We start from the raw sequence: 10,672 nt of genomic DNA, 5'->3' as shown, positions 1-10,672 counted from the left end.
CCTAGTGGTTAGAATAGTGCACTTGTTCTCTGAGAATTTTGCAAGGCCCACAGCCTACACTTCTCTGGTTCTCTGAGCAAAACCTTAAACCCCAAACTGCTTCCTATGTGACACACAATGTCAACCCACTGCTTTCCAAGGTGATAGGTTAAATGCAGAGGTTGAATTTCACCATTTTGAGACAAAAAAAGGGATTTACATTTACACGTTCAGCTTTAAGCAACAAAAGTTGGTCTAAGTATATCTTGTCCTCCTCCCCCACCACCACCACAAAGAACAAACATGTCAGCTGTTTTCAAAGTGATATTTATTGTTACATGTAAAGTCTTATTTTGGAGAACAGACATCAGAAAACAAAATCCAATTTGGTCATGGTCTCAGCGCATCACTGAGCTCCCTGGAATGAAGTTAGAGTTTTTGGTAGAGTCAAATATGAGCAGGAAACCACGAAGCATGAATATAAAACAGTCTGATAGTTAAAGGCACAGCATGAAGGCAGCAGAGTCGCGATGGATCGCTCCTCATCTAACAGACAGAATTCATTAAAAAAAATATATCCCAACAACAAAGCAGACACCCTTCAAGACAGCATTTACAGCTTCATCATAATCCCAGGAAAAAACAAACAAATTACAAGTACAGGGCTACAGTTAGCAAATCCCACCGATCAGCACCAAGGAGCGACCTCATGGTTTCTGATACGCAGACGTCCACAGCGCCACCTACTGAGACATGCTGGCACTGCGTTAATTGGGAGGACGCACCCAAACTTGAAATCCTTTCAACTTCCAGCTGATTTTTTTTGGCCTTCTGATGCATATTTTCAACGGTACGGCACTCAGGAATGTCTGTCGCCGTGCCCAGGAGATCATTTACTCACCAGTCAGGGTAGAAATATGTAAACAACCTTGCAGCTGGTATATTATGCATACTTGTATTGGAAAAAACAAAAGCCCCAAAAAAATAAAAACAGCAGTCTGATAAGTAACAGGTTGATAAGCGCCGCCACCGGAGCCTCACCTTCAATACAGGATCCTTCAGGAAACGCCTCCGTTTATGAGGAGAGGCAGGGGGGAAGGGGAGGGGGCATGCAGCTGGATGATTCTGACTCATTTTAAGGCAAAAACAAAAACCAATCTTCATTTCTTCGCCAGAGGAGAGCTCTCTCAGATGCTAATTGCTTTCAGGAGGGGGTGGAGTAGAAGTGTCACTGTGATCCCAGCGGCGGCCTTTAGGCGCGCTTCATCCCTCTGCCCATCAAGCAGGCGAAGACCGTCATCACCATTTTAGGCTTGACCTCCACCAGGTCCTCTGGCAATGCGTAGACGCGTGCGCCAATCTTCCTCGCCATTGAGATGGCGTATCTGCGAAGGACAAGGGTTTGTTAGCAAGGCTGCTAAGAGACATTCCTGGGATAAACACCTTGAAGTAAAAATACCAAAACTTATAGTTTCACACAGAAGCATGAGGGAAGAGATATCCGTCCAAAACACGCGCCTAAATATCTAAAATTCTAAATGTAAGAAAATAGCTATGGAGTGAATTTGGTTCCATTATCGTTGAAAGCAAAGAACAATTTACAATTTTTTGTAAATGAAAAAAACTAAAAACATTTGAATATTAAAATTTGAAAAATGTTTAAATCAAAGGAAGGTTTTGAGAGTAATTTTGCCATTTTCTCAGTTTTTATTCTCATTTCAAATTTAATAATTGAACTTTATTGATCTGACTTTGGAGAAATTTACCTCTGCATTTAACCCATCCCCTTGGGGAGCAGTGGGGCTCGAACTCGGAACCTCAGGATTCTAGGCGCAATGCCCTAATCACTAGGGCACCACTCCCCAATTTAAAAATACATTTTTCACATTTAATTAAACTAAATCAAAGTTTTCTTTTCAGATTTATTTTTATAACTTTAACCTTTAAATTGTACTTTACAGATAAGATTCTCTTTAATTTTGTGATGATGCATTTCTATTGGTCTGCATGGACACCAGAAATAAAGCAAGCGCTTAGATTGGGCTTAAGGTCAAAATAACGCCGTGTGTAAAATATATATATATATATAATTTTTTTATGCAAACAGCAAAACTCAGTCTAAAAAAAATGGAAATTGAAAAAAAAAAAAAAAAAAAAAAAAAACATCTGTAAAAAATAAAGTAAAGCCAAAATCTAAAAATAAAATTTGGAAAAAAGTTGTGGGAAAAAAATATCTGAGAAAACAGCAGTTTCTCTCGAAAACTTTATTTTTGTTTTAAATGTTTCATGGCAGCACTTTTTTAAACTTCCATTTAGAAACAGTTAACTTTGCTTGAAACAAAGCTTGTCAACACATTCATCAGATGTTTCATCTGGAAGAAAGCAAGTTTTTACCCAGTTGGTGGCGGTAATGCATTGAAAATATGGTCCATATTTTTAATTAGCTCACGTCTGGACCATTGTAATTATCCTCTGATTGGTGTCAGCCAGCTGTTCTATAGCTGCTACAGCTGGAACAAATCACTGTAGCATTATTAGCACATAACTCTGGTTTTAGCATTCGACCACTGTCATTCCAAAAAAGTAAAAAAAAAACAATGCACTGGACTTAAAGTTTGAAGACTTTTCAATTCCCATCCAGGAAGCTTTTTCAATTCAAAATATCAGAAATAGCGTTGAGTTCGAGGCTTTAGACATTAGCCCAACAAAGCCTTGTTTTTGCCTTGTTTATAAAACATGCAAATTGCACTGGATGAACGGGTCCTACCCTTTGGAATGGGGGTTGTTTGGCTCCTATGTTAGCCTGTAAAAACCAATACCTGTTTACGTCTGTGAAATGGGGGTCGTTAAAGGGAATTGTTGGCCAGGCTGAATAGGCAGGGTCTTCTGTTGGAAGACCTTGGAGGAGGAGCAGTGGATTGTTTTTTTTTTTACTTTTTTTGGGTGACTATGACCTGGATGACTGAGAATCTTCACGAGCACATCTGACCACTGGTGTCTATTCAAGTTTCAAATCCTTTTTTTAAAAAAATCTATTTTTTGCTTTTGAGTGTGGCTCAAACCATACATACCTCTGCATGTTCTTAGATCAGCAGAACCAGATGCTTCCATCTTTCGTAAAGTCTATTTATTCAAAGGAGATTTATTTATTTATTGCAGTTCTGGTTCCTAAGGTTTAGGTTGTTATAATTATAGAAGAAAAATTCCTTAAATCAAAGTCCCTCTTAGCATATCTACTAGGGTTGTCAAAAGTATCGATACTCAAAAAAGTATCGATACTGAAATGTTGTATCCGGATACAATACTCGTTTTTAAAAGTATCGATACAGTGCCACCACCAGTGGCTCCTAAGCAGTCATTTATCTAAAGTGCAGAATAGAAGAAAATGCACTTTGAGAACACTGTGTGATTAAATAATTCTGTGCACTTTTCAGTTTCACACTTTTTTTTGTAACAGGTGCAGCTGCTGAGAATTATTTTTGTTTCTTAACTGGTTTGGCTAGTGTCATTGTTATGTGTGCAAAGCATAGCCAAGGAAGGAACACTTAATTTAAATTTTATAGGTTTTTTATCAAGCTTGCTTGATATTGTGCACAGCATACAACCTTTATTGTATTAATTTATTGTATTTTATTTGTTAATGAAAATATTTCTGTTGAATTTTGGAGTCTGTTTTTATTCTTGTGGTATCGAGTATCGAATATTTTCCTTAGTATCGGTATCGAGTTGAAAAGTTTAGTATCGTGACAACCCTAATATCTACTCTTTATAGCATCAATAATTTTTTTGTGGAATAATTCATACATCTGAGCCTGAAGCATAAAACCCTTTATAGTTGGTCGGATCAGAACCACAGCTTTGGGTTGTTCCGCTCATCTCTTACTTGGCGTTCTCCAGTTTGTCGTCTTCAGAGAGGCGGCCGGTTTTAACCAGCTCAAAGCTGACGCTCCCCGGCTGAATGGCGTCGATGAGCTCCAACACCGCCAGGCTGCTGCTGATCTCCTTGTCCTAAACAACAGAGCAGCAAACACTCACCAACACATTCTCACATCAAACCCCCAATACCTAAAGGCAAAATCGCTGGAGCTCCAGTTTCAGTCCAAGTTGTTCACCTTAAAACTTGAGATCTTGGTAGATTTTCCAGCCTCTGCCAAAGTTTGGTTCACCCATTTTACGATGATGTCGTCATTGACTTTCTCTCCATCACCCAGCTCCTCCAGAACGTTCAACGTGTATCTAAAGGCGTGGAGAAACAGGAACTGTGTTAGGAGCAGGAAATGGCCCTCTAAGGAGAGTCAGCTGGAATCAACAGCTTTTCACTTAAATAAAAACCCTTTTCTCCTCGATTCAAGAAAATTCAGATTAGTTTTTTACTGCGATTTATTTGAACAACTACTTCTATAGAGATGTGAACTGAGCATTTATCATAGCACAGTTCCTTCCACCTAATATGGTCATGCATGCTCACCTTTGAACATTTAGTGCAATTAAAACATTTGCCACCGAGGCTCGTTGAGCCAGTGACGTACAATGAATCCATGTTCATGGAGTTCCTAACTGCCAGCAGTATTCAGACAGCACTTATTATGGTGACAGAAGAGGCATTTCCCCTGTAGTTTAGACATCCATACTGATCCTCAGGCCTACGGGAATCCTATCTAGTCTGGAAAAATAGTTTCCCTCTGTATAAGAGGACCCTTTGTAAAGCAAGAGCCGTATATTTCTCCTCATTAATAGAGAATGTTAGGATAATTATCATTGATGTATGAGTTTATTACACCTTAATATTAGCTGCCTGTTGTGTGTTAGAACTGATGTTTTCCACAATAGTTTATCTAATTAAAGATATACAGTTATAATCTTTATTCTGTACGTGGCAAAGATTTGGAAATGGAATGAGAGCGGTGTCCTTCAGCTAAGAACACAGTGCAACATTTTGATAAGGCTGGATCCATGGATGTCTACTCATCTGCTAATGTGTATGATGTAATGATGTGACGATGTGGCAGACTGGAGATGTATAAAATGCCTTTTTAACTGTTAAACATGGCCACTTCCTGAGAGGTGAGCACTGTTGGTGAGCAGCTGCCTTCTGTAAACTCTGAGCAACTTCTCTATTCTGAGTAAGATTATAATTTAAATCATAATCTTAAAGTAAATGTTAGCATTTTTCAGGTATGTGGTACAAACTGAAGGCACCAGGATAATAAAAGAACACATTTTTCCAGCAGGTTTTGACACTTTAAGTTAATTTAGGCATTAAACTGTTTCAGAGGAGTGATCATAGCGCTCTGCATCAGCAGTGCTGTGTCCGTCTCCCTGCCAGCTCCCAGATCAGCCTCTCTGATTGGTTGATGTGGCGCGTCAAGCAGCAAAAGTTAAATTTTTCCAACTCAAGCAGCTGCTGATTGTGAAATTTTTAACATTTGAGCGAAATTTTCAGGGGACACTAGGGTGTACCAAAGCTGTACGTCCCCAAAACAGGCTGTACAATCACTAATCTTTTTACTAAATGGTGTATGCCAATATGCACTGCTACATAAAAGCCTGGTGTACGAGAAACAGCGTACAAAGGTTCCTGCTTAGGATTTTAGTATGTTTATAAGAAAACATTTTCTTATAACATTAAAATGTTTCAATTTAATTAATCGCGCTAAAGTCTCAGCCCTGTTAGCAATTCATTGATCAAAAGAATAACAATCGTGAACAATCTGGGCCATCAATCAAGGGCCCAACTATCGGAACCAGAAGACAGAAGCCCAATAATCCGCAACCCATTGATCAGGGGCCCAACGATTGAGGAAGAAACGATTTGGAGCCGACCCTCCTCAGCCTCTTCCTACAGCTGTAGACCTACTGAGTGGAACATTAAACATGTCAGAAAACTGTCATGAACTCAATGTTCTTCAAATCTCCTTTTGGTCCAACGGTAGATCTTTCATGACTGAAGATTTCCATTTAATCCCCTCCTGTGTAAAAACTTACCATAAAAACAGATCTAGAATGCCTAAAATAAGTGTTTGCTTGTAATTTGAGCATTAAAATAATACGATTTTTCACTGGATTGAATGTTCCTACCTAAAATAATATAAATCATTTTATTCCACTGGAAAATTGTCTAACCCGATCAACTCAAGGTAAAAAAAATATTTTAAGAAATGTTTCATTTTTAGTAGTGATGCGCTTTAAAAACAGCTTTATTGCTTTAATTCATGTATCTAAAAGTAAAGAAGATGTCTAATCTATTCAGGGAGCAGATAGACGATTAACCCTTGATGTGCGAAAACAAACCGTCCTTGATGTGTGAGCACATCTGAAACACGTTGCTGTGGCTACATACAGCCGTACTCCCGCTGCTCCCAGCAGTGAATCAGACCTAAAAGGACAGGATGCATCACCTCCTCATGAGCTGCCACACCAGAGCCAGAGTCAGGGTAGCGTTGCCATCGTTCAGGTCCTGCCCACCGATGCCCACGAGGGAAAACTTGGCTGACTTGCCCAGCTCCACCGCGTAGTTACAGTTCTCCAGCTGAGGGGAAGACGACACAAAGGTCAACATCACAGACGGCAGCGATCAGAGGGAAACACTGGAAGGGCTTCAGGAAAAGTACCTTCTTCATATTGGTTCCCAGTTTGGGATAAGGAGGCTTGTTGACCTTGTTGTTCCAGTCGACCTCCACTTTGATTCTCTCGTAGAGCTGAAGGATGACCATAGCATCCTGCAGATCTCTGCAACACACCGTAGGACAGTCATCAATGCGGCCAGCGGAGGAGGACTGCCCCGCCCCGCTGTGCTCTGGTGATACTTACACATAGAGATGGTTCACCGTGGGGTTCACACCAAGGGAGTTCATCCAGTTCCTAAACGTTCTCTCTTCTCTGGTCTCACCTGATCAGGACAGGATTGGAGGACCTCGTTACATACGATGAAAACTAACAAAGACATGATTTCCCCTGACTTTTGGACCCAGCATCTGGATCCGTCCTTCATACTCACCCTCCAGGAGCCCCCAGTCGATGTCCTCGTTCTCCGGTTTAGTCAGAGCTGGATACTTGTTGAACAGATTGGCCACAAAGGCCAGGTTGAGTTTGGGGTTCCCGCTCACCACGTCAGTCGGGGTGACAAACTGTCGACAGCCGAGCCGGTCGGCCTGCTGCAGCATCGCCTCCGCCCGTTTCAGGTCGTCTCTCTCCTGATCAACACACACAGACAGGGAATCAGGTCGGGGGTCACGGCACAGCTGCTAGAGTGACCAGAAGAAGCTTGGCTCCACAGGCTTACGCTGAAGCCGGCCATGTTGATGTCGATACGAGGCTGATCCTCCTCTGTGCCTTTTGGGGAGATTTGATTCAGGAGGTGGAAATAAGCCCTGGAGTCCTGGCAACGAAAAAAAGAAGCTAAATATTAGCATCACTACCACTAAAAAGCTAACAGTACAATAGCATAAAGGGGTGGGGCTAAATAAGTTGCACTTCAAGCAGCTCCCTTTAAGACATGTAATAAAATATGTACAAATTATCGTTTCTAGATCTTTAACCCTTAATAAAACCACAAGCAAAAGATCTAATGTGCCTTTTTTCACTCATATAAAATTTAATTCCAGCTAAAAGTTTATAAAAATAACTTAAAATGCTGCCACCGGACTGAGTGTGCAGTAAGAACAATGTGCATCTTTTACACTCTCACACCCTCAATCAAAACAGGTCTGCCGCGCGTTCAACTCTGACAACATGCTCTCGACTTCTTCTTGAAGATCTCAGCTTCATCTCTGCTCTCACTCAGCTTCACAGAATTAACTGATGTCATTTTGTTTACAGCTGTTAGATGCATCTTCATTGGGCTCATCTGCCATTCTTTTTGTTTACGCTTCGGATGAATCGGTGGAGTCACGTGACGGCACGCATGCTGCAGTGTCAAAGGGGAAGGAAATACCAGCCCCCTTCGCACACGGGAAAAAGAGATGCTGCTTCAGAAACTAAATCCGAACCCTCTGGTCTCCTTAAGGCCACGGCAGATCAGGCTGTGGGGATTCAGGACTTCAGCATAAATAGGGAAGCTGGCTAGAATTAGAGGATAGATCTAAATACACAGCAGGAGGACAAAGGTCCTGAACCTGCAGCCAGAGATACAGCAGCTCAGAATGAAGCAGGTTACCATTAGAATGACCCTCTGGAGGCACGAAAAAAAAAATCTTTCAAGAATCCATCTTAAAATTAAAAATCGGTCTAATCCGACTGAAATTTAATACATTTATTAAAAATTTAAAATAATCTATTCTAGTTATTTAATGAGACTCATTCTACCAAAGAAAGTATGGGCTTTTTATTTGTAAAAACATCAAGTCATTAAACCAGGTTTATAAATATTATATTCAGTTTCTCTGCTGGATAAAAACAGTGAAATCTGCCAAAAGTTTCCAAGGATCAGGCGCAGCTCCCTGATGTTCTGAGTCAGTTTAGTGTAATTTAGAAGCAGGTAAGGAAATCAGAGGGTGAGGTCAGCTGTCTGCTGTGTTGGTGGATCTGGTTACTGGTCCTGTGCTCTAATGACGGGTTTAAGTCCCACTTCCTCTCCTGCAGAGAGGTTGTTTTCCATCCTTAAAAAAATGGGACTGTCTCCTTCCGGCCTCACCTTGATGTCAGAGCTAAGGTTGTTGATCTTTTGCCAGCCGGCGTTTTCCAGGTGAAAGTTTGCCCAGCGCAGCAGGAGCTCCTCTGGTGACAGCTTCATCAGGTCCTCTAGGGTTTCCCCGTCTCTCAGCAGGGCTGCCAGCGCTGTCCGCGGCCGGGGGGGTGAAATGATCAGTTATTCTCTCAGACCACACCTGGGTGAGCCCCGTTGACTTAAGCATACGTTAGGTAATTGTAACGTGTGGCAGTACCTTCGTTTCTGCTGAGCTCGATGTCAGCGAACAGGCCAATCTTGATGATCTGCCACAGGAGCCCCAGCACCAGATGGGGCTTCCCCTCCTTCAGGTCCAAAGCGCCGATGTTAACCACGTGGCAGCCGATGGCAGACGCCGAGTTCAGAGCCAGGTTCAGGTTTTCCTGGAAGAAACGAGTTGTTGATGTTTTTTAATAAAACGTTTACAGGAGAGAAACAAAGCCAATGGTTGTGATGAGAAAAGAAACACACCTGGGTGGTGAACGGTGTCAGCTTCTTCTTGTTGATGGTTCGCTCATCGATGGTGTCCGGCACTGACAGGTTGATCATTTTGCTGTTTGAAAATGAAAATGTACATTTGATACATTTCATTACATATATGTAAATATTTTTACGCGTTAAAGGAGGTTTAATAATAATCATTTTTAGAAGGAAAAAAAATCATTTGGACCCCATTATTTGTCTTGCCAACATGTGGATGTAGCATTAGCAACATTAGCGATTAGCCCTGGTTTGTTTATCATCGTTTCCTGAACTTAGAAGCTTGTGCATTTTGAAGTCAGACGCTGTTTGAGTGAGAAAGTCCTCCTTAAAATGTAAATGTAATGTAAAATGTCTTGATTATGATCCTGCTAAAATATTCTGTTCTTGTTTTTGCACAGTTAAAGCTTTGGGAAGCTGGCCGAGCTGTTTGGGATTTCCTGCTGCCATAGTAGCTGAAAGCGAACATGAAGCAGAACTAGAAGGTTTGGACATTTTTATTCACTATAGGTTCAATAAACTGCTTCGCCAGAGTTTAGAAAGAAAATATTTGATTAGAGTAATAATAAGTGTTCTGTTTTTTTTTTCTTGTACACAGAGAATCCATTCCCTTTAAGCCTGGCATACATTTTCAATCGTTGCACGCAGCTACAGCTCACACTGTACGACAAAACTGCAGGGTTTTAAAGTTCACAGCTCACGATGTATGATCTCACACTGTGCAACCCGACGGTCTTGATGTGATCTACCTGCTCACACTGTACATCTAAAAACCACGTCGGACTCAGCTCCGCAGTGAGATGGCGCTACTCTGACTCGTCGATCCGGAAGCCAAACGAGCAGAGGAGGAATATGAAGCTCATTAGAGTGAAACGCGCTGCGCTGCCTTGGCAATTTGTGCAATTTTTCTGTGGTGAAAGCCCTATAAAAGAAAAGGCAACAACATATTTAGACCAAAACATGGCTGAGCAAACGTGGCTACTACGGTCTGTCAATTTTACAGAAAGAACTCCATTGAAAATGAGCCAGAACCAGGGGAGTAAATGCAGTGTTCCAGGCTGTATGGAGAAAGGGGACATTTTTTACAGTCTTCCCAAGGATCTGAAGACGGGGCCGCGGGTCGGGGTCACCGGGTCGGGTTTGGTCGCTCCGTCCCCAGCTAGCTCCCTGCCCCCGTCCGCCAGAGTTCCCGGACCAGCCTCGGAGCTGACCGATCGGTTCTGCTGCACTGTAGTCGACCAAAATCCCGGACCGTTTTGAAATTCCCCAGACATTTTTTAAGGTATGAAAAGTAGGACATGTCCGGGAAAAAGAGGATGTCTGGTCACCCTACCATATCAACAATTTAATATTTCAGTGAGTGAGTGTTTGTTGCTATGATGCGTCTTTGCTCGGCAGCTTCGCTGGTTGTAAACCAACCAATCAATGCCCAGCTCATCTAAATATTCATCAGCATACCATAAAAGGAAGAAAACCTGTTGTTTCATTCTAGGGCTTTTAACCAGGCTTGCATTAGGGCTCATAGAACTGCAAATATGCCATTTTCAG

General features: G+C 41.7%; 1 protein-coding gene across 1 annotated transcript in view; it reads right to left on the bottom strand.

The window, feature by feature from the left end:
* Positions 1–290: 290 nt before the first annotated feature.
* pls3 (plastin 3 (T isoform)) overlaps positions 291–10,672 on the bottom strand; it is a 37,159-nt gene continuing 26,777 nt past the window's right edge. The window contains exons 6-16 of the mRNA XM_038297047.1: positions 9,116–9,197; positions 8,862–9,027; positions 8,612–8,754; positions 7,262–7,357; positions 6,977–7,172; positions 6,790–6,868; positions 6,591–6,708; positions 6,378–6,508; positions 4,092–4,215; positions 3,863–3,987; positions 291–1,364 (exon numbers count right to left, since the gene is read on the bottom strand). Of these exons, the coding sequence (XP_038152975.1) occupies positions 1,232–1,364; positions 3,863–3,987; positions 4,092–4,215; positions 6,378–6,508; positions 6,591–6,708; positions 6,790–6,868; positions 6,977–7,172; positions 7,262–7,357; positions 8,612–8,754; positions 8,862–9,027; positions 9,116–9,197 (1,393 nt within the window). The 3' untranslated portion in view covers positions 291–1,231. The remainder of the gene's footprint in view (positions 1,365–3,862; positions 3,988–4,091; positions 4,216–6,377; positions 6,509–6,590; positions 6,709–6,789; positions 6,869–6,976; positions 7,173–7,261; positions 7,358–8,611; positions 8,755–8,861; positions 9,028–9,115; positions 9,198–10,672) is intronic.

Source organism: Cyprinodon tularosa, unplaced genomic scaffold (genome assembly GCF_016077235.1).
Source record: "Cyprinodon tularosa strain WSP-4 unplaced genomic scaffold, ASM1607723v1 ctg110, whole genome shotgun sequence".
NCBI lineage: Eukaryota > Metazoa > Chordata > Actinopteri > Cyprinodontiformes > Cyprinodontidae > Cyprinodon > Cyprinodon tularosa.
Note: the sequence above shows the minus strand (reverse complement) of the source record. Positions and strands in the feature narration are given on the sequence as shown.